General features: G+C 41.7%; 1 protein-coding gene across 2 annotated transcripts in view; it reads left to right on the top strand.

Annotated features, from left to right (window-relative positions):
• EIPR1 (EARP complex and GARP complex interacting protein 1) overlaps nt 1-24,815 on the top strand; it is a 1,964,495-nt gene that overhangs the window by 1,072,851 nt on the left and 866,829 nt on the right. For both annotated transcript variants that reach the window (XM_044070391.1, XM_044070382.1), the window contains one exon: nt 23,434-23,533. In XM_044070391.1, the coding sequence (XP_043926326.1) occupies nt 23,434-23,533 (100 nt within the window). The remainder of the gene's footprint in view (nt 1-23,433; nt 23,534-24,815) is intronic.

Here is a 24,815-nt window from a genome sequence, read left to right as displayed (position 1 = left end):
TTCTCATTGAAAAAAAATTTAAACGAGGAAACTAAGCCCTTGGCCAAAAAACAAAGGAACATACCACAGTATGTAAATCCCACACCCATTCCAAAGTATATTTACCAACTCCGAGATTGCACTACAGTGGGGAAGAGGGCAAATTTCGCCACTGGCCAACTGCTTCCTTTCCCTACGTAAATGTTTTGTGGATATGAACATTCGATGGTTGGGGTTCGATGAAGACAGGTTTGCTGAAGTGAACCTTCTATGAATTATTATAGACTTGGTTACATAAGTGGACGTATAAGCATAAAACCTCAGACTGTCTTGCCACCAGTCCGAACATAGATCTCGCACCCATTGCTGTGTTCTGTGCATGGTCATTGGTATCTTTGGCCTTCACTTGTTCAGATAAGATCCCATCTTGGGAAAATTTCTTGTTTTGTCATAAAATCTTTGGTGTTTGCAATTCTTTTAGATGTCACCTAGGAGGGGAGAGTGTGATTGTGGTTGGCAGGTTCCCTGTAAAGATCTTCACATCCAGTGCCTTTTAGGTTTATGAGCAAAGAATGATTATAAAAATTGCAATATTTGTAAGTCTTTCTTACCAAAAACCCTATGTTTGCACATTTATTCTCTTATTTGGAGACTGAAAGCCTTGAACTCATCTTTCAACCCTGAACATCCCACTTACTCCAAAAAAGAAATTCAAGAGGCATATGCATGATGTTATTATTGCCCAGTTGGACTCAGATGTACCCACTGAGGTTTCAAGAAATGTGATGTGTCCGACGCTTTCTCAGAATTCTGCTGCTGTGACCTTGCTGGAGGCCACTGTGATATCTGATGCATGCACATCCTAAATGACTGATATTGATGACTCTGGTGAGACGGGGGAACCCTATGCTGATCATATCAGAAGGCCCTGAATGTATTTTTCAAATTTTAGTCAGAGAAGAAATATCAGGGTGAGTGACATACGTCATGAGTCAGAGCCAATATGGCTTGTTAATGTTGTTTTCACTCCAAAGAAGAAAAATCAGAAAACAAAAAATGTTGCTTCTTCACTAACATCCGTGGAAAAGGAGTGGATGGATTTCTCCCAAGGCCTCTTTAAGACTGTCTTGGTGCTTAAGCCTCCTTCTTACCTTCATGCCCCCCCATAACATAAGAGACATCTGGAGTCATCCTCAGAAGATGAGGATGCAGAATTGGATTTTGCTGAGCATTCTCTGGTCTACTTTTCTGAGATTCACTCCCCAGGACAAGTGGCCTCTGTTGATGACTTTTGGAAAAACCATTTCTAACATGATGAAACATTTTTAATGGAAGTCCAGAGAAATTTCAGATGTACAAAAAAGTTATTCTAGCTGATGAGATGGACACCTCTGAATCTGCTCCTTTACCCATCTATACTGGAGGCTTTTCTGAAAGCCATTATCTCTACCTCCAATGCTTCTGATTCTCAGTCACCAGCACCAAAAGGCCTGATAGATTTTACAAAGTGATGGAAGATCTAAGGTTTCTGTACAAGATTTCTATGGCAGACCCTTCTGTTTTCTGTATATCTATGGATAAGCCCTCAAAACTCCTACCTGCTGCTAATGCCCCTTCTGGTAAAGGTAGTAGGACAATTGACTGATTTGAAAAAAAGGTATATACCTCTTCCACTTTAGGCTTCAGAGCTCTGAACTGTCAGACTCAAATTACTAAATATTTGCTGTAATTTTGGGGTAGTTTAAGTAAAACTATGCCCTTGATAGAGGGGGCCAAACACTAAACAACAAGCTGTGTCTATGGTAGCTCAGGCTTCTCAGGTGGCCAAACACACTATGAAGATTAGCTATAATGCAGTGAAGTGTTCCTTCAGACCAGCTGCTACTGGTTCTTTCATCAGAAGGTACACATGCCTTCACTCTCAGTCCTTGTCTGAGGACATCATAGACACACTTCTGGATTCTCTTTTGCACAGAAATATTTTGTTTGGCCCTGACTCAGCTAACTTGTTTAAAGCCTTTACAAGAGCAATGGAAAATAATGAAGGACTGCAGACAAATTTTCCTTATTTCTCTACTGAGATATCAAAGAAATTAGCCAGCAAAACTCACTTGCTTCTCGTGCAGAAAATCTTGACCCCCACACAGGGACAAGGAAAGGTCCAGAAAGACTTTTTAAGGTTAACTAGTCAGGGCCCCTGAACCTGGGATCCCTGTCTACACAGACAAATGATCTTGACTACTTTCTTCCGTGCTCTGTCCCCCTTAGTCCATCCCTGCCCCCCTCAAAAAGACTCACCTTATCTTTAACATATTGGCATCTCATCACCACAGGCAAATGGGTCCTCTCCGTTATTCTGTAGGGTTACAGAATGGCTTGGAAGTAATCCCTCCATTCAAGGGCATCCTTCCTTCACCACTCAGTCAGGTAGCACCTCTCTACCTTCCATCATTCAAACCTTACTTATCTAAGGCACAATAGTACCTGTTCTACATCAGCAGTGGGAAGAGGGTTTTACTCCAGGCTTTTTCTTGTGACAGAAAAAGAAGGAGAATGGAAGATTGTTCTGGATTTGTCTGTCCTCAACACCTTCCTCGAGGTTTCCTTATTAAAGATGTTACCCCTCACTCTTCTTCTGGCTTTTCTGCTTTCTCTGGATCTGAAAAGGATGTCTACCTCCACATTCCAATCCACCTTCCTTCAGTAGAGTTATGAGATTTTCAGCCTAATTGTTATACTTTCGTTTCTCTGTTGTGCCCTTTGGACTTTTTACAGCCTCCCAGAGTGTTCACAAAGTGTCTTGCACCTTTCATAGCCTTTTGCATAAACCAGGGGATTCACATATTCCCATAGCTAGATGACTTGCTAGTACAGTAACCTTCTAAGCAGATCATTTTATGTCATCTCAACTTCAATATTTCCCTCCCCAGAGTCTTAGGTTTGTGATCAACTTCAAAAGGTCCACAGTGAACCCAGACCAAGGCCTGTTTTTTTAATGGCTGCAGACTGAACACCAAACTTAACCACGCCTTCCTACTTCTAGACACGGTACAGAGGTTGTTTGACTACTTCCAGTTTTTTTAACCCTTTAATCTTGCACTATGATTCATTGCCACAACAATTTCCATGGTTACCTTTGACAGCCTCTTAATGAGAAAGATTCAGTGGTACCTAAAGTCACTGTTGTCTAAACACACTCATCTTTTGAACACTCAGATCTCACTTCTTCTCTGCTAGAAGAAAGCGATTCTGTGGTGGATAACACAGGTGAACTTCAACCCAGATGTGCCATTCAAAGTGCAGAGTCCTCAGCAGGACCTACACATAGATGTTTCAGACGTTGCATGGGGTACATGAACAGGATCCCTGAGGGTTCAGACCTAATGGCCACCAAATCAGGTGACAAAGCACATTAACCTGAAGGAGATGTGGGCTATTATTCAGGCTTTGCCGATCTTCTGCCATGCTGGGGACCCACTCAGAATTTTCACAGACAACACTGCAGTCATGTAGTACTTGGGGAAAAAAATCTTATCAACTATGCAGTCTGGTTCTACTGGCAATGGAAACAGGCCATAAAAGCATACCTGTTCCTCAAGGCAATTACATTACATCACAGGACAACTTCCTGGCAGATTTTCTAAGCTGATCAAGAGAAGACCATCACAGATGGATGCTGAAAAGAGAGGTCTTTCTGGACACTGTCCCCAAATGAGGTGCTCCTCCGATATGCCGGTTTGCCTCCATCCACAACAAACAGCTAATTCGCTTTTGCTCCACTACTTCTTGCCCTCAGGTATGGAGGACAGATACTCTGTCTTTCCCTTGGAAAGGCAGGCTGCTTTAAGCCTTATAAGAATTAAAATCCAGATCTATTTATGTCCTATCATACTACAACTGTTTTGTTTTACTAAGAAAAAAAAAAAAGAGAGAGAGACTAATGTATAGGTTGCCACTGTCATGATTCTTCCTCTTACCTGATGTTTTAATTATTATGGACTTCCTTACTTGTATTTTAACTCGATAAATATTACTTTGTGTTTTACCTGTATGTATTTTTGTAACTCTTTAAGTATTACTTTGTACCTTCTCTGTATGTCACTTTACAATTTATGTATCTGTAAGTATTTGGAGCATTTCTCCCTGGGTCTCTGCTGAAAATGGGCTACTGGCCGAGACGGACCACTGCCCGGTAATCAAATGTAAATAATTAAATAAATACGGTTCATATGAGAGCGTAGTTGGCTAGCTGTTCTTGCAGGCCATTTAAGCCTAGCCAGTTTTCCTTCAGAGGTGAGAATCAAATGCTGTATCTTCTGTTTGTGAGGTAAACACCTTAACCATTATGCCAGCCTTCTTCTGTCCTCTTCCACTACTATAAAGATCTAGAAAGACATCACATATATCTTTCTGGTGGTATATTGGTGATTACATGTATAGATCTGCAATCATGGGAATCAACACATATTTACTGACCACAGAAGATCCAAATGTAGTGAGAGTTTTGAAATATGAGGAGAATAAATCTAAGATGACTTCTCTGCTTAGCCTAGCAGAAGCATATCGGCGTCAAGCAGGAATGGAAATCAAACCAGAAGTAGATAAAAAACAGGCAGCAACTGAATGTGCCAAAAACAAACGAAAGAATATAAGGTGAAGGACCAGATGAGAAGGCAAGAAATATGGAAAAAGCATAAATATAGTTGCAAGTATAGAAAACTTCTGGAAGAACCTCATATTGATCAGAAACAAATGCAGGAATGGTTAAGGAGAGGCAAATTCAGACTAAGAAATGAAAGGTTAATATTGGCAGCCCAAGACAGTGGGCTATGTACATGCTGGTTTACAGAGTCCATTGATCATGTGGGAGAAACAGACAAATGTAGGTTTTGTAAAATTGAATTGGAAACAGTCACACACCTTGTTGCTGGTTGCGACACACTAGTGACAGAAGGACTGTATACTGAAAGGCATTATAATGTGGTGAGACTGTTGCACTGGGGATTGTGCAAACTTTGTGGTATCAAAGTGGCTGAAAAACACTGGAAACATGAGGCACAAAGCATCATAGAAAATGATGACGTTTGTATCACATGGGATCACCCATTACTAACAGTTCAAAATATGGATGCAAGAAAGCAGATATATTAGTGCAAAAAAGAAGACAAAAGTAGCATTGATCATTGAAATTACTACACCCAGTAACTACATTGTCTTGCGTACAGAGAGATGCAAAGTCATAAAATATCAGGATCTGCAGGCAGAAACAAGAGCAGTGTGGAAGAAGGATACTTAGACAGTTCCAATAGTAATAGGAGCAATGGGTCTTATAAAAAAGATTCTACAATTTTATTTAGGTATGTTACCAATCCATGTAACCCCATATGAATTGCAGAAGGAGTCATTACTGGGCACTTTGAGGGGCTGCGATGAGTACTTTTGGCTGACATCAAAGATTGAAGCAATACTAATTTCATGAACATTAATTGTACTTTGACTTATGAATAGGGTCCATTCCTTTCATAGTATTAGAAACCCAAAAGATTTGGAGAAATAAAAAATTAACTATATTTATGCAAAGGAGAAAGCAAAACTCATCAGTACAAAAAAGCAGTACCAAAGATATTTGAAGAGAAATACAGGTAAAGGCATCCAAATATGGAAAATGTCACACTACAAAAATAAGAAAACAAAGGGGGAGAGTAGAACAGAGGATTAGTAATGGAGAAGTTAAATAGAAACTGAAATTATGGATTATCTGCAAAGTGAAAGATTTAGTGTAGAAAATCCAACTCTGGTAAAGTTACAACATGATGGGACAATGAGTCTCCAAACTAAAGAGAAACAGGTGGAAGAGGAAGCATTTGATCACTTGCAACATGTAGATACTCTGGAGCCTTTGGTAAGAAACCAGTACAAAAGTTCAGTTGGAGTTGCACAACAAGGGAAGGAGCAGGAAAACAGTGGCAACTCTGATGGTAGTTAATGTTGCGCAGTGATAGGCCAGTGAGTTCCCATATGCAAGAGCAGTGGATGACACAGGATGTAGCTGAAGAGAATATGTCACAGGAAGATGTTCTGGAACTTTCTGTTGAATACCCGCAGGAAACGATGAGCAAAGAATATGCCTTCAGTTTAGAAGACAATAATCTAAGGGAAGTTACTTGATTTAATAGCAATGGAGAGACATATTAAGACTGATGAAAGAAATAGATTACAGAAAGTCAGTAAGTCCCAAAATGTTAGAAGTTTGATAAAACAAATGAAAACAGTAATCATGACTATTAACAGAAATTTGTGTGGCATAACAAGAGTAAATAGGACATATTACTGTGCAGCTAAATTAATAACAGATACAGTCTTACACAAAAACACAAGGCAGCAAGGAAAAGGAAGCAAAGAAATCAAATACCATCGTGGAAGTATCAAATAGAGAAAACTATAAAACAATTAAGACAAGAAGTGTCACTGTTGGAAGAGTTTAGAAGAGGGGAAAAGATCAACAGAAATACTTGGAAAGATAAAAGCAAGGTGCAGTATCAGAACAGCTCAGGATCTGTCATACATTATTGCAAATAATAAACTAAGGATAGCAGCACAAGCAGAAAAAACTTAGAAGATATGCAGATAAATGTAATGGAAAAGTACAAAGTAAGCAATTCATTGATGGCCCAAAAACATTTTTATAAATAATTGGGAAAGGAAGCAAAGGAATATAAACACCACCAAAAAAGAAGAAATAGGCACATTTTGAAGAAATATCCATGAAGAACCCTGTAGAACATGTCAAAGATGCTGAATGGCTAGAACATGTAAAAGAAATAGTAGGGAGGTTCAAATGTACAGGGTATGAAATGGAATGGAGTAATGGCCAGAGAAATTGAAACTAAATTAAGAAAAGCTTGTGACTGGAAAACACCAGGTCAAAATTTGTACTGAACTTGTAGCTAAAACTATTAACATCTTTGCATGACAATTTAGCACTGTGTAAGAACTACTATGCACAACCAAACAGACATCAACCTGGTTAACAACTGGAAAAATGATAGCTTGCAGGTTCACTCTTAAGGAGGACTGTCCTAAAAACTATAGACCAATAACTTGCCTTCCATCAATGTATAAACTATACACTGGAATTGATGCTGACAGAGTTTATAGTCATTTATAAAATAAAACTCACAATCACAGCAATCGAACAAAAGGGTAACAGAAGAAAGTCATATGGAACAAGGGATCATTTCTTGTTAAACTCATAATGGAGAATTGTAAAAAGGAGAAGAATCCAATTATGGCATGGATAGATTACAAAAAAGCATTTAACAGCATCCCATATTCTTTAAAAAGAAAATTCTAGCCAAGCTAGAATTTCCACTGTGTGATTCCTCTGACCTATTGTATTAGAGACACATGGGATATATGCAAATGACCCTTAGGACCATCATGTGTTTCAGCTACATGGCAACTCTGAATGGCAATGACTTTTTTCTTATTAAGTTGTTTAATGTGCAAATTCAGGCCAATAAAGCCAAACAGTCCACTTGTGCTGTGCTAATGAGGCCATAACAAGGCCAAAACATGCATGTCCACAGCTAGTGGTGTTTGACTTTATTGGTCTGAATTTCTCCATTAAATGACTTAAAAAGAAAAAAGTCATAGGCATTCAGAATCGCCCTGTAGATGAAACACCTGCTGTTTCTAAGGGTCATTTGCATGTATCCCATGTGCCTCTAATACAAGAGATTTGAGGAATCACACAGTGGAAATTCTAGCTTGGCTGGAATTTTCTTTTTAGTTTTTTACTGATTGTTTTTTCTGTGTGACCTCTTTACTCATTGTTTTAGCATACCACATTCATGGATAAAGGTATGCTTACAGATGTATGAGATACACTCTGCATTGATCAGTTACATTGCAGTGACCATGGAACACTAGCAAACCACTTTGCAGTTAAGCCATGGCAAAGTACAAATTATTATCCTAGGGATAAAAATTCAAAGGGGATATTCCAAGTTGGCTCTATCAGTGCCTCTGTTTTGTCTTGCCCTTAACCCATTAAGCTGTCTACTTAACAGATTTAGATCATTGTTATAGTTTGGCATCCAGAAAACAACAAAGTGTAAAAACTTCTCATTTTATTTTTTTGGATGATTTAAAACTGTATAGTTCATCAGAGGTGGAGCTGAAAGTATAACTGCAAGTGGTCAAAACTTTCTTAGTTGATATAAGAATGTCATTTGGTCTTGTTAAGTATGCCAAAGCAACATTTAAAGCAAGAATGCAACAGCAACAAGAAAATATCAGTCTGGGGCAGGAATGTGATATAAAGGAACTTGAGCAGAATGGGCTGTATAAATGTTTGGGAATTGTTGAAGGATCAGCAGTAAAGCCTGAGCAAATATGAATAAAATTCAGAAAGGAATATTTTAGAAGACTAAAATTAATACAGAAAACAGCCCTTACATATAAGAACAATGTCCAGGCTGTAAACCAATTTGATCTTCCTACTGTAACTTACAGTTTTGGGGTGATTGACAGGTCCCATAAGGTATTGGATCAGTCGGACCGGAAAACAAGAAAAATGCTGCACGCTTATCAAATGATATGTAAAAATCTTATATGCTCCTCATTTTGAAGGCAGTTTGGGCCTCTTTGAAATTGATTATGTATAGATATGCAGTCATAGGACTGGATCCATAGTTTCATAGTTTCATAGTAGTGTACTAGGCTATCTGCCCGGGGGCATTTACAAGCCTAGCCAACAGTGATGTGGCTTTACGCCACCCCATACTATGTAGTTGCGCCTCTCTAGTAGTGACACATGTGGAACCCCATTATTTAGTAAACTATACCTCTGTCTAGTAGTGACACTGAGGTCACTCCCAGGGTAAACTTGCGATCTCCCATCCACGCATCGAGATTTTTCTTGAACAGTGCCAATGAAGGGCTCTGTCTCACGTGAACTGGGATTTTGTTCCAGAGTATGGGTAACCTCTGTGTTATGAATCTATCCCTCCAGCATGTCCTATTCATATTTGTGCAGAGGTTGAAATCTTTAGCTGGTGTTTCTTTAATCTAGCTGGATAAGGCACATGTTTTAGACCTATGATCCTCTTGGTGAGGTACTTCTGGGGTCTTTCCAGTTGCTGCATGTGCCGGGTGAGATACATCCCAAATGGAGCATTATATTCGATCATGGGCCTGATGAGGGAGGAATACAGAGGTACAATGACCTCCTTTGATCTGGATGAGAATCCCTTCATGATGAGATGGGCTAGGTAGAAAGTCTTTCTGACCACTTTGGCAACATGGTTGTCAAAGGAGAGGTCACTATCGACTTGAGTCCCCAGGTCTCTGATTACATCTTCTGTATTCAGTGGGTTATTGTCTACGTGATAGTTTGTGGGTACTTTGTTTTTCCCAAAGGGATGACTATACATTTTGGCGTTAAGTTTGAGGCCATGATTCCGCACCAGTTGTCCGTTTCAGTGAGACCTTTCTGTAGGATGTGTGTGTCAGCAGGTGAATCCACTATGGCCCAGTTTGCAGTCATCTGCAAACTTTGTCAGCCATAATCCTTCCATGTTTGCTTTCACATCTGAAAAATAAATGCCGAATAGGAGTGGACCCAAGACTGAGCCCTGTGGGACACCACTTGTGACGGGTTTTGAGTCTGACATGGCTCCAGCAATTTTAACCTTATGGGTTCTGTTTTTAGCCAATTTGCTACCCATCTTGTGACATATGGATTTACATTTAGGCTGCTGAGCTTGTCGATGATGCCAGAGTGTGGTATTGTGTCAAAGGCCTTAGCCAAGTCCAAATAGGCAGTGTGGACAGCCTTGCCCTCATCGATGGCACTAGTGACTGTCTCAAAGAAGTCAACCAGGTTTAAGAGGCAGGATCTGCCTTTTACAAAACCGAACTGTGTGGGATCAAGGGTCTGCAGATCACCAATGTCGCCATTTATGAGTTCCATGATGATCCTTTCCATAGCCTTACAGATCAGGCTGGTCAAACTTATGGGCGGTAGTTTCCTGGGTCAGTTGAATTTCCCCTTTATGGAGTGGGACCACTGTTGCTGTGCCAGTGTTCAGGTACATATCCTGTAGTGAGGCTAAGATTGAATAGAGTTCTTAGGGCGGGTTTAGTTCATCTTGGAGTTCACGTAACACGCAACCGGGATACCATCGGGTCCCATAGATGCTGTGTTTTTGCCTTGTTGAGTGCTGATTTCACCTGTGTGTCTGTGATGACAGGTAGGTTACATTCAGCAGGGATAGTTACTTCATCTTTAGGGGTGAGGGAGGGAGAAATTTGCACTGAACCTATCTGCCAGAATGTTGGCAATGTCAGTAGGGTCAGTGAATTTTTGTTATTGTGTACCAGCTCAGAGCATATCTGAGAATTTCCTCCCAAGGTTCTGACATAATTGAAGAAGGCTTTGTGATTGTCTTTGGTATCCTTGGCAATCTTTTTCTCAAAGTTTGCTTTAGATGTTTTTATGAGAGAGCGTAGTTTTTACTTGGGCTGATCAGGAAGCCTTTCCCTTGTGGGATTTGGCTCTGTCCTGCAGCAGCTTCCTTCTTTGTTGTACAGTTTGTTTATAGCCGGGTCCACCAAACCGGCGTTTTCCTTGGTGGAGAGGGTCTTGGTTTTAGTTGGGATTGCCTGATCCATGCATTCCTGGAGATGTCCATAGAAGGCTTTTGTGAAGGATTCAGCATTTTGGGATGTGGTTTCCATTGACCCAGTAGGCTTAAAGGATATCATTTCCGACTTAAGGAGCTCAAAGTCAGCTTTTGAGAAGTTTTTCACTGTAGTCTTTTGTTCTGGGGTGGGGTGGGATATGTACATCCAACGTGATCAGTTTATGATCAGATCTTACTAGTGAGGGGTTTATATCCAAAGCGGAGCATTTGGACCCCATGTTTGTGATAATCAGGTCAAGTATATTATCTCTCCTCGTAGGAGAGGTGACCAGTTGCTCCATAGCATTTGAGTTTATGAATTCCAGGAATCCTTGGGCCAGGGTGTTAGGGCTAGAATAGTGGGCCCAGTCTATGTTGGGGTAATTGAAGTCACCCAATATGATGGTGTTTGGTGTGACATTCATATCCTCCAGTGTTTTCAGGAATGCTTGATGGGATTCCTGGGATTGGGAGGGTGTTCTATAACATGCGACCAGTTGTATGGCAGTTTTACCTATGGTGAGTAAAACTTGTATGGTTTCTGATGCTTCATGAGCAGCCACCAATCGAGAGGTGTAGGTGTCTTTATGAAAATGGACACTCCCTCCTTTGTGGTTCGGCCTGGAACTTGAGGCGAAATGCATGATATGAGGTATAGCCTGGTAGTGCTGGAGTACTCTCAGGAGCCTTGAACCAGGTTTCAGTTACTGCACAGACATCGATGTTCTCCATACTGAGAAGTGCTTGAGTGCCTGCATCTTGAGATTTAGACTTCTGGCGTTGAGCAGCATTACCCTTAATTTTTTCCATTTTTGTTTTTATGGCGGTTGATTTGTCCTTTGAGCATTGCCTAAAAAGGCACTATGGGGTGGCAAGAGCCTTGGCCAGTATCCGGAAGCCCAGTGGTGACAGGTGCAAGCCATCCCTTAAGCAACGTGGCTTGTCCAGCATATCATCCCAGGCTGACAGACATTGGATCCCCCTAGAATGACACCAGTGATTAAGCCAATTGTTAAAACTGATCATTTTGTCTTTGTACTGAGGCATCATTCTTGGCGAAGGCAGGATGCTGCTCAGGGTCAGGGTCATACCAGTCTGGGCTACATAATCGGAAAGCTCCTCAATGTCTCTTTTCATGTAGTCCAGGGAGGTACGTCTCAGGTCATTCACACCCGCATGGACAATGACTGAATCATATTTGTACTTGCTTTGGAGTGACCTGAGTGCGTGTGTAATGTGGCGGATCCTAGCCCTCATCAGAGCAAACATAGTGAAAGTTTTAAAACATGAAGAGAGCAAGTCTAAGATGAGTTCCCTGCTTAGTTTAGTAGAAGCATATCAGTGTCAAGTGGGAATGGAAATCAAACCAGAAGTAGACAGAAATTAGGCAGCAACTGAATATGCCAAAAAAACAAAAGAAAGAATACAAAGAGAAGGATCAGATGAGAAGACAATAAATGTGGAAAAGGCATAAATATAGTTGCAAGTATAGAAAAGTCCTAGAACAACCTCATGTCGATTAGGATCTGACACAGGAATAGTTAAGGAGAGGTGAATTTTAACCGAAAGATGAAAGGTAAATTGTGGCAGCCCAGGATATTGGACTTTGTATCTAGTTTCATGCGAAAGAAAAGGACCCTATCCTAACTGGAGTCTTTACTATCCTCTCTTATCTGTGTGAGTTAGTTATTGCTGGTCTTGTATTCTCTTCCATCAAGGTACAACTATCAGCCATCTCAGCATGCTTACCTCTAGACTCCCCTCTTCTCTAGAGGGGAGAGGTAAAACAACTTTTTAAAGGTGTCCTCCATCTAAAATCACCTAGGAAGGCTATTCCGCCTTCTTGGGACCTCAACCTTTTCTTTTAGAAATTCCCACTTCTTCCATTTGAGCTGGCAGCTTCCACCTCTGTCAAATTCTGTACTTTTAAAACTATACTCCTAGTAGTCCTTGCTTCAGATGTTAGGGTCTTGCAACTCCAAGCCCTGATGGCAATTTTTCCCTTCCTTATTTTTCAAAATGACTGAATCTCATTGAGGGCCAACCTTTAATGTTAAGTTGTCTATCTCGCCTTCATTCTTGCTGGATGGGTTCGGAGCCGACCTCGGCTCCGACTCGGCCACTCTAAAGCTCGAGAGTTGGTTCCACCGGCTCGAGGCTCCCCTTATATCCCACAATGCTAGGCGATAGTTACCTCAGATCTCGTTTGCCGCTACAGCTTCGAGGTTGGTTATTCTACCGGTTCCTGGTGAGTTTTAGCTTTTTCTATAAAAAGTTACTCTTTTTACCCCTTTTTTAGTTTAATTATTCTTAAATTAGTATAGTTCATTGAACTCTATCCCCGAACCTAATTTTTTCCCTTTTTCTTGTTAAAAGAACTTTTAGTTCTTCCCTTGGGCCTTAGGCCTTCCCTTCCCTAGGGAGTGTTTGTGTAGTGTACTACTGTTTATTGTACTTTATTTTTAGTATTTTTACTAAAGTTTGTAATTTTGACAGGGTATAACTGGTGTGTTTGAGTGTGTGTTTGTGTTCACCAGTTAGGCTATGTCTAAAGAAGCAAAGGTCTCCGGATTCAAGAAGTGTGATGCGTGCTGTCAGAAAATGTCTCTGACAGACGCCACACTTCTTGTGTCTATTGTCTGGGGCCTTTGCACCTGCAGGACTCCTGTGCTGTCTGCCATGGCTTCAGCCCCAGGGTCCTGCAGGAAAGAAAAAACAAGCTTATATTGAGAGGCTTGTTGAAGCCTGAGGATTCCCTGTCTGTCTCAACAGGGAAGCCCTCCAAGGCATCGAGGTCTTCGGCTCCGCTTCTGAGCCGAGACCTCAGGTTGTTCAACCTTGCCTTTATCGGCTCCGGCTGGAGCCGATAAGACTCAGTCCACAGTTTCTGTGGCTTCCTCGCTCCGCCGGAGCCGAGGTTATCGAGGTACCCGTGTCGGCTCCGACAAGATCTTCGGAGCCGACAACCAGAAAGAGGTCTAGGTCACCTTCTCTTGGCTCCGTTCATTCGGCTCCAGGATCTCCCCTGCTGTCTGAACGGAGCCAAAGGTCTCATTCCTCTAGGTCATCGAGGCTGTCCGATCATGACCTTCAGAGGGTGGTGAGTCGACTACTCAAGTCTGAGGCACTAGCCCAGATGCTTCAGAGCCCGACTCATCAGTCGGTGCCTGGCCCGTCCATCAACTCTTTCCTCCTTCGACTCTCTTGAGTTCGGAGCCGGGTCGTGTCGGAACCGAGACTGTGGTCACCTCGGAGCCGAGACAATTGTCTTCGGCTCCGTCGTCGGCTCCGTTTTCTTCCATGGAGGAATCTCGGCCCCGGACTTCCCTCGTCGGCTCCGAGGGGTGAGTGGCATCGGACCCTTGTCCGACCCCTCTCCCTCTCGGTGCTTCGGCGCTGGTGAGTTCGGCTCCGACATCGGCCTCGGAGCCATCACTGTCGGTGCCGAGGGGGGTCCTTAGCTCCTCGGAGCGGGGACCTCTGGCTCTGCCTGACAGGGGTGCTTTCGAGGTCATGCGGAGTGTGTTAGAGCCTGGCTCTACTCCACAGTCGGCTCCGTCAGCCCCTCCCTCTATGCTGCCTCAGGGTAAGTCGACTCACTCCCTCATCCCGGACCGCAGAGAGCCAACTCCTCAGGTGCTCCCTTTGGGGATTTCATCCTCTTCCGAGGCCTCTCCTGATTTGGCAGAAGAGCCCCTCGGAAGAGGAAGTGCAAGAGGAAGCACATTGAGCCACCTGAGTCTATCACGACGGACACAGATCTGGATGATTCTGAGGGTTCCCCCCGTTCCCCTTCTGAAGATGTCTCATTTGCAGACATTCTGGAGATCCTTAAACAGAGGGGAAATTGGCCAGCCCTCAACCCTTCGGAGGACGAATCTGTGTATCTTGAGGCGTTTGGCTCTCGTCCTTCCACCTCCTGGGTGTCCCCTTCGACCCCCTCATGCAGGTGGTTGCTAAAGGCATGGACGGCTCCTGATTCAGTGGACCCCACTCCCAGGAGACCCTCCAAATTCATCACAGCCCCATCAGACAAGGATTTTTATCAAAAGGAGTCTCTGTGGATGCTATGGTGGTAGCTGCCGCCACAAAGAAGGAACTGGCTGATCCTTCAGTGCCTGTCCATCCACCTAACAAGGAATCTAGGTCCATGGATAGGTACGGGAAGCGGATGTTCTCCTCAGCGACATTTACTATGCGTTCGCTGAATTACCTGTGCCATTTCACTCGTCTTCAAAGGGACTTGATCAAAGAAGCGAGTGAAATGCTGAAGGACCCTACAGCTACGGGTTTCCAAGAGAAAATGAACACGCAGCTAGCTATCCTTAATTCTATTTCCAACTCCTCCATGCGCCTCCTCTCTTATGCGGCCGATGGAGCGAGCAGAGCCGCAGGAACAGGGGTAGCCTTACGTAGGCACGCCTGGATGTGGCTATGCAATTTTGCGGAACCTTTCAAGACGTCTTTCACGAACTCCCCTTTTGATGGATCATCTCTGTTTGGTCCACAAGTGAAAGAAACCCTGACTAGGTGCGAGACTGATGGCAAGACCCTTTCTGCCGTCGGAGTCCGGCATTCTACTTCTTCTAGGTCTTACCCCAATGGCCAGAAGCTGGGAAAGATGTGGGTCCGTAAACCATCTCAAGGGACTTCGCCTGACGACAGAGTCGGTTCCCGCCAGAGGCAGAGGGGGTAACAACAATGGTAGACGACGCCCTAGAGGCAGAGGGGGTCCGCAGAACCAGGGCAATCGAGAAACGTCCTCCGATAAGCCCTTTCAGCATCCCTGAGGTGTTGCCCGACTGCCCATCTTCGGAGGCAGTCGGGGAAGATTGTCACTGTACCCAGAAGCCTGGCTATCCTTGACACAAGACAAATGGGTACAGTCCATCATTTCGAAGGTTATTCTATTCCCTTTCTTCGCTTTTCCAAATCAGTCAAAAAATCCCTTCCAGATGTTCCACCGCTCAAAGGGATATAGCAGCTTTGGAAATTTCAAAACTGCTTACAAAAGAGCTATTCAGCCAGTGCCAGCAGACCAACTAGGATCCGGAATCTACTCAAGGTTCTTTTTAGTTCCAAAGAAAACAGGGACTGGAGACCAATTTTGGATCTCAGTATCTTGAACAGATCGGTCAAGAAAACAAGATTTCGGATGGTCACGCTGCAATCCATTCTTCCCCTATTGGGAAAAGGAAACTGGATGTGCTCTATAGACCTTCAGGACGCGTACTATCACATAAAATGAACAGACGCTCCAGAAGATTCCTCCGCTTCAGGCTGGGAACCAGTCATTTTCAATTCAGGGCCCTGCCCTTTGGTCTCACCACTGCCCCCCGGGTGTTTACCAAATGCATGGCAGTGGTAGCTTCTCACCTGAGACGACAAGGATTCCAGGTGTTTCCATATTTGGACGACTGGCTCCTCACAGCTCCCACCAAGCATCTCCTTCTGATGGCCAGAGATTACACTTTTCGCGTCTGTCAAAAACTGGGTATCTCAATAAATTGCGAAAAGTCTGTGTTGTCGCCATGTCGTACTATTACCTACATAGGCGCAAATTTAGATACTGTAAACATGTCTGCAACACTAACGAACCAAAGGATATCAGACATTCAAAAATTGGTATCACTACTCCTCAACAACAACAGAGCCAAAGCCAGGTTAGTTCTAAAGGTGTTGGGAATCATGGCAGCGGCCATACCTCTCCTTCCATTGGCCAGATACCACATGCGGATCCTTCAGTGGATGCTTTTTCTCAATGGTCATACCACGATCTACCAATGTCTCACACCATTATGATCACGCAAGCATGCAACAAGCATCTCATGTGGTGGATGTCTTCCCCCCAGCTCCTGTTGGGGAGACCATTTGTTCCACCTCCTCCGGTTGCTACTCTGACAACGGATGCCTCCTGATCGGGTGGGGGCATTATCAGGGCAGGACAGTCCAGGGCACATGGCAACCAAACGAATGCCACTTGCACATAAATGTTCTGGAGATGAGAGCAGTGCTTTTAGCGTTGCAAGCCCTTCAAGACTCTCTTCCCTTGGGTACGATTGCAATCCAGACAGACAATATGTCTGTAGTGTGGTACATCAACAAACAAGGCGGAACCAGATCATACCCCGTGTGACGAGAAGCACTCAGACTGTGGCAATGGGCGATTTCTTCTCAGCGTTTTCTGATAGCAACGCACATCCCGGAAGTCCAATCACATTGCGGACAAGTTGAGCAGAGCTATTCTCATGCCTCACGAGTGGTCTCTGAAAGACTCTGTAGTGAGAGAGATTTTTCTCAAGTGGGGTCAGCCTTGCTGCGATCTTTTGCTACTCCCCAAAACAGCAAGTGCAGAGAATACTTCACTCTATTCCCTTTACCAGGCCAACCCAGCAGGGACGCTAGTCCAAGTTTGGCCCGGGACTTCTGTATGCATTTCCTCCTTTCCCACTGATCTCTCAAGTAATACAGAAAGCTATCGCTCAGAAGGCCTCATTGATCCTCATTGCTCCTTACTGGCCTCGGCAAGTGTGGTTCCCCTTTCTGCATCGATTTCTTTTGAGCGACCGTGGAATCTGGACCTAGTTCCAGATCTTTTGATCCATCAGTCGGGTCAGTTTCATCGCTCCTCCCTCTCTGAACCTCACTGCTTGGTTCCTCCACTTCCAACCGTAGCCAGGCTTCCTCAATTATCTCACTCTGTTAGAGATATTTTGATAGCTTCCCATAAATCTTCCACTCGAAAGATTTATTTGAGTAAGTGGAAACGCTTTTCATATTGGGCACAAGGAAAGGACATAGATCCTTTCACCGCTTCCATCCAACTAGTCCTTGATTTTCTTGCTGAACTCTTCCATGCAGGTTCATCTCCATCTACTCTTAAGGTTCAATTGGCAGCTATTTCTAATTTCCATGTGGGTATTTCTGAATCTGCCCTAATGTCCCACAAACTCTGCAAAGCCTTTTTGAAAGGAGTTTTTCTTCTCAGACCTCCTGTAAGAAATCCTCCTTCTCCTTGGGACCTAAATTTAGTTCTTGCTTCTTTGATTCTTTCCCCTTCGAACCTGCAGCTTCATGGTCCTTAAAGTTATTATCATGGAAAACTCTCTTTCTGGTGGCTATCACATCAGCTAGAAGAATTTCAGAACTTCAAGCACTCAGTTGTCGTTCTCCTTACCTTGTGTTCCATAAGGACAGAGTTTCCTTACGAACTAACCCGTCCTTTTGCCTAAGGTGGTTTCAGCATCAAATCTAAACCAATGCATTGACCTCCTGTCTTTTTCCGGAGTATTCAAATAGGTCTGAACAAAAATTACACTGTCTGGATGTTCATCGTCAATTAAGGTATTACTTGGACAGGACGAAACAATTCAGAAAATCTGATCAGCTGTTTGTCTCCTATGCGGAAAGCAGAAAGGGACTTCAGTTTCAAAGGTATCTTTATCCAGATGGCTAACATCTCTGATTACCCTTGTTTATGAGATTAGACACCAAAACTGCCTAATAAGCCTAAAGCCCATTCCACCAGAGCTTTGGCTACTTCTCTAGCCTTCCAAGACAGACTGCCTATTGACACCATTTGTGCAGCGGCTACTTGGGCTACTCCTCACACTTTTGTTTCCCATTATAAGTTGGATTTAGCTTCTAGGCATAGAGCTAATTTTGGTTCCACTGTTCTCAGGAGTCTGTTCCGTTAGGCCACCGGGACAAGGTGCTAGGGACGGTCCCATCCAGCAAGAATGAAGGCGAGATAGACAACTTAACATATAGAAGTTATGTTCTTACCATAACGTTCCATGTTAGTTGTCTTCTTCTCGCCTTCTTCTTCGGCCCCACCCTCCTTCCCCTGGCCTGGACAGACCTAGAGGAGTTGTGATCGTGACCTCTCTTTCTACCACCTCTTTCTTAGCTATATGCTATTATGCATATTTCTTGTTTCAGGATGTAGGTCACCCTTCTTCTTCCTGTTGTTAGAGGTGGATTCTGTTTTTACAGTTATACTGTTTCTGTTATAAGCTGGGGTTAGCTTACAAACGAGATCTGAGGTAACTATCGCCTAGCATTGTGGGATATAAGGGGAGCCTCGAGCCGGTGGAACCAACTCTCGAGCTTTAGAGTGGCCGAGTCGGAGCCGAGGTCGGCTCCGAACCCATCCAGCAAGAAGAAGGCGAGAAGAAGACAACTAACATGGAACGTTATGGTAAGAACATAACTTCTATTTTATGCCTAAAGTGGTCAATGAGAGATCCCTCAATCAAGCCATCAGTCACCCTACTTTTTCCCCTAATCCTCAGAATAAGTGGTGGTAGGGGGGAAGATACTCCATTTCCTGGATGAACATGGGCAGCTTACATTTTACTTGGACAAAACCAAGTCCTTCCGTAAGACTGACCAGTTGTTTGTTTCCTTTCAAGAAGCCACACAGGGCAACCCAGTTTCTAAGCAAACTGTTGCAAACTGGATTTCTAATTCCATTCCCTTTTGTTATTCCCACCATGGCAAAGCTTTATCTTCAGCAGTGAAAGAACACTCTACTATAGCAGTGTCTTCTTTAGGAGCCTTTTAGAAAGAGGCCAGTTCAAGAGCCATTTAAGAAAGCATCAACATGGTCATCTGTACATACCTTTACCAAACATTACAGCATAGATACTCCCTCTAGATGTTGAGCCTCCTTGGCCAGGTCACTTCTCCCTGGATTGATTGACAGCTTTCCTGTGTCTCATCCAAACAAATTCAAAACTCACTAAGCTATAGTAATAACCTAGCAGTCTGGAACACTGCAGTGGTGATCTAAGGAAGGACATACTACAGTTGAGTAAGGACTTGCTGTGAAAGTAGATGTTCTACTGATCACTGTTGCAGTATTCCTTCCCACTCTGCCATACTCCATTTCTGTCTTTAATTACTCTCATAGACTGGGGGGGGGGGGCCCTTTCCCACTTTTCCCCCTCTTATCTGACCTTATTCCTTTTTGATTGCCTCAGGTGTCTCCAGGCTCCCAGGCTTTTTGATAGTCTGAGGTTTTATGCTGATATACCCATAGTCTGAGGTTTATGCTGATATACCCACTTATGTACCCTTACACCTATGGGCTTAGGTCATATGCCTGACGTATGGCTTTATGGAAGGTTTTGGCTTTGGTACTCTGACTGGAGGTCTAGGTTATTTTGCGAGATAAGTCAACAGTCTGGAATATTGCAGCAGTGATCAGTAAGACATCTGGTGTTATGGTCATTTCTTAACAAAACTGCAATTTTTTTCTTGTGACGGTGAAGCCTGAGTGATCAATACAGCACCATCCTTTGGTGAAACCAGCATTACCCACACCTTTCAATGAATTCTTGCTATTATGCATAATGTGTATTATGTGTGATTTTCTATATTTGCAGTGTATATTTGCACAATTTAATAAAATATTCATACTTTATTTTCAGTAATTTATGTTATTTGAAACAACTTTGTATAATACTTGTAGATTTTAACATGTTAATCAGTGCAGTATATTAGTATAGAATTTACTACCTCTTCTGCTTGCCTTTTTTTTTTACTCCTTTTCTTTACTTTTTGTGTTGCCTTGTATGCATACACAAGCAAACAGTGTTGCTTCAATCATGACAATGGTTCCACAGGGCCAGTCACATTAAAACAAACTAGTATGCAAGCCAACAAGCATCAAGGCAGACTTCTTGTAAAGGAATAAAACTTCAAAATAATTCCCCACTGATAAGAACATTTCACACTTAATATTAATAAGGAGGTTTGTTTTACATTGTGAAAGTGATAGCAAATTGCTGGCATTTTTCTTTCTGATGAACGTTATTCCACTTTTTTCTCAGCAACATACAGTGTTATAAAATTCCTTTCTTGCAGTCATTTTACATTTCTCTGTGTTGCCTCCTCTTAGTTATAAAGTGCAAAATAAAATGTTTTGGCTGTATTCTGTTAAATAATTTTTCCATTTAATTTGTGTTAATTATACTGTGCAGAGGATAGCATCTGTATGTTTTATAAGTTCTCTCTTTTGTACAGCATAGCTTTCTCTTCAACACTATGTGCTGCATGTTATCTTCTTACAGACATTTAAAAGTGCTGTGTGTTACATTCCCATGATTACGAACTACAATGCAAAATGTTTATTTTCTACTGGATAAAATTAGTTTCACATCCCTATCGGTGTTAATTCTAATGAGCACAGAATAACATGTGTGGGCTGCAGTAATTCTGTTGCATTAAGCACAGCTTAACATCTGGAGTTTGTATCAGTTCAGCCATGTACATATCATCTTTCCTAAGCTCTGTTACTTTAACCATGTGCAGCACTACCCAACAACATGGAAGTGATTGTATAACAAATAGGGTCCTGTTCCTGCACTGTTTGTTACTTTCCCACTCAGCATTGCACCAAATGCAAACCATAGTAGGTTGACTTAGGCAAAATCAACTTTCCATCCAAATATGTATTAATTCCACTGTACACAAAATAACGTGTAGGCTGCATTAATTCCAATTCTCATGGCAAAACTTAACATTTAAAGTTGTATTAATGAATTATTAGTTCAGCCATGTACAAAAATTATAGAAAATAAAATCAAATATTCCTCTTGCTTCCATTTATATATAATTTCTCATTTTGATATGAAACAGAAAAACATTTAGCAAGCTGGGAAGACCATATTGTTGGATATTGCTTTCCCTTTACATAATGTACTTAATGACATTTGCAGTACAATAATGTAAACGTCTTCTTTTGCTCAGGCTTGGCTTCTCATTATCTGGTATTGTAGAATAGCTCTTGTCAGATGATAAAGGCCATGCAGCTTTGTGTTACTCCTTCATTTAACAGTGTACCAAATTATATTTGTGTACATATAAAATAAAGTGCAATATTCCTTTTGCTTATATTTTGCTATAACTTCTCATTGTTTGGTATCACAGAATATTGTTTTTAAACTAGCAGAAACCTGTTGTATTTATCATTAAACAGTAAAAATAAAATACTGTTGTTGGCTTATTTGGATTTAACGGCTTGGTATTGAATATCACTGAACTGTACTTTCCCAGTTCTGAAGACCAAGATAATGTATGTTGCTTTAATTCTCTCTGCACTTTTGTAACTGAAAAAAGATGGTGAAAGTACAGCAGAGGGGAGAGAGAGAAATTGTCTTTAAACATCCTATCATATTAAAACAGTGTATGTTACCTTGTTCTTTGACACACTTTTCTGCCTTTAGAAAGCTGTTAATGTATTGTTTCGCTATTACTACAGAGGCTTCTGGGATATGGCTCAGCACGTTAGTATTCCTTATGTCTCTTAGATCTGTGAATTCCAATATTCTGTATTCCTTGAGCTGTGAAACTTTCTGGGTTCAGGTCCATAAAGCTGTTGAAATGAAGAAAAAAATCATAACTTGTGAACGATCATACCAGTGTACACAATGAAAAGTACAGAAAATATACATTCTAAAAGTGTACAACACAGAGCAAAACTACCTATGGATCCATATGACAGGTTAGAGCAATGTCCATATCTGCTCTGCTTTGCTTTTTTTTTTCTTCAGTAAGTCACTTGTGAGTGACACCTAGGTTATCACTTGCAAATGAGGGACACAAACAACTGGCAAGTATATTGAGCTAGTCTCTTCCCATATCATGTTGGATATTTTGGTTTTCTTTATCTTTTGCGTCATCATCATTATCCCCATAACATGTTATCTGTGTACTTACAGTCCCAAATATGACATACCAGTACATCCAGTATTCCTGTCTACTGACAGGAAGCCAGAAGGACAAGATTTTTTGGTTGTATAGTTTGCTTTTCCTTTGCATATTCACTGGATTGTTTTTTTTTTTTTTTTTTTTTTTTACACATTGGGGAACCATAGAGCCTTTGTGCATAATTCTATCAGTCCTGGGTTCTGTTGCTTATATTTCACTTTTACTTCTCACTCCAGACATCACAGGCTAGGACTTGTCAAGGGATCATTATCATGTTTCTTTATATTGCTTCATCATTAAAAGTACACCAACACCATTTGTCAAACATGATTCAGTTGAATAACATACAGAAGAGTTATGGTGTAGTTCAGAATTTCTTGGCGCAAAATACCTTCTGTGGAATAGGGAAAGAAACTCTTAATTTTCTGCTTTGTGTTTGCTGTTATTGTTTAAAGTACTTGGTTTCTCATTTAATATTTTAACGGATGGAAAGGTTAGAATTATTGGGAATATTATATTTGGATGCACAGTAAATCAAGGTCTAGGTAAATGAGATGGTGCATTATTTATTGCCATATGTCTAATTAACAAGTAGACATAGTTGGGTGTGCCTCTTTGTTTTTTTCTTTCATACTGTGTGTCTGCAGCTGTTTAATTTCTGCTTCTGAAGTTTCCTTGATGTTTTCATATGTTTCTGTATTATGGGTGATTCCACACCAAGCCCATGTAGAAAAATGGGAAAAAGGAGTTGTGGATGGATGGATTGCTAGGTGGATGGATGGCTCTGCTTTCTGAGGTAATGTATTTTTTACCTTTGGGAGGCTAGATAATCATATTCTAGTTTTACCATTTTGTTGTCTACCAGTCAGTTAATGTTGCCATCCTGGTGCATTAAGAAATTGGAGGAATGTACCTCATGTCAGCTGTTCACTGACACATTGCTGTTGTCCCACTATGACAATAAGATGGCATTTCATATATGGAGTAACAAGCTGAATTTGTTGTATGAAGTGACTGGTGATTTATTTTTTTTTTCTTTCTTTCTTCTTAGTGTTTTATGGGAACCAATGAGCGATGGTAAAAAGATTGTTTCCCTTGCAGATAATAATTTGCTGCTATGGGATTTACAAGAAAGCTCAACCAAGGCAGAGGTAAGATTCAACTTAGTTTTCATTTTTGCATTTTTCCCCGAAAAACTGCCTGTATCAAATTAACAATAATTTTACTGTTTACAGTTAGCATTATCAAGCTGGAATTTTTGAATTAGAAATAGTGAAAACTTCTTAAAGCAACATTTTCGTGATTTGATAAATGCATTACCAGTTTTCTGTATTTGTTGTCAGCCCAGTTAATATGTTTTTTTGTTAATTCATACACTCTTCTACAGTGATTTGTATCATTAGGGCATGTGGCATGGCAAAAAGATAAGGCCATACTTAGTGTTTCTATCATTCCGCAGGGTGTACCTTTCAGTGCATTATTATGAGTAGGAAATGAATTTGTGTATTTTATTTTTTTAGAAAGTGGTAACTGCATTACAGCAAAGTCCATATTGTGTTCTTTTTCTTTCATGCTCGCCAAAGTAGTCCCTCTACATACCATCATCAACTTATCATTTTAATTCCAGCTTAGGGTTGCATAAAGTACATATTGATTTTCACATACAGTTAACTAGCCCTTAAATGTATAATGGCATTCACAGAGAGCTTGCATAGTATTTAGAGCTATCCCAGTTCATAGTTCCCTCACTGCGCAGTCATTCAGCTGTGCACAACAAGTTTGGTGCTAATTGTAAGTGAGCTGGTCATGTGGGGCCTGTGTTAATGAGGTCCATTAAGACTGTGGTGGAATGCCGTGGAGGCTAAATTGCAAGGTATGATAATTCATATATGACAGCACTAGACAAATTCCTTTTAAACAGAGCACAAAATGAGACAGTGTGCATGCAGCAGTTAGCTTCGTATCACGATGCATTTCATTAGGGAGAGTCTGTATGAGATGAAGCTGCTTAGCATGCACTTTGGGTACCCACTCACGCAGCTCACCTTTACTTTACTCAGACCACCAATCCAGATAATTAGTGCAGTTCAGCATTGTTTTGTGTGTGTGTGTGTGTGTGTGTGTGTGTGTGTGTGTGTGTGTGTGTGTGTGTGTGTGTGTGTGTGTATTAGTACAGGGGCAGTACATTGTTGGGTTATGTGAGTGTATCTGCTTGAATGATTATTTTGGGCTTGTGATGTGTGTGTGTGTGTGTGTGTGTGTGTGTGTGTGTGTGTGTGTGTGTGTGTGTGTGTGTGTGTGTGTGTGTGTGTGTGTGTATGTATGTATGCATAGAGGCATAGCTAGGCCATTTCAAAGCCTGGCCAAGACCCTCACCCCCCCCTTGCTGCCTACGGAGAAAAAAAGAAAAAAAATTAAACTGGGGTGAGAAAA

The sequence above is a fragment of the Protopterus annectens genome, chromosome 1.part0 (genome assembly GCF_019279795.1).
Source record: "Protopterus annectens isolate FY-2018-M chromosome 1.part0, PAN1.0, whole genome shotgun sequence".
Classification (NCBI taxonomy): Eukaryota; Metazoa; Chordata; order Ceratodontiformes; family Protopteridae; genus Protopterus; species Protopterus annectens.
The sequence above is the reverse complement of the archived record's forward strand: the minus strand, read 5'-3'. Positions and strand labels throughout refer to the sequence as shown.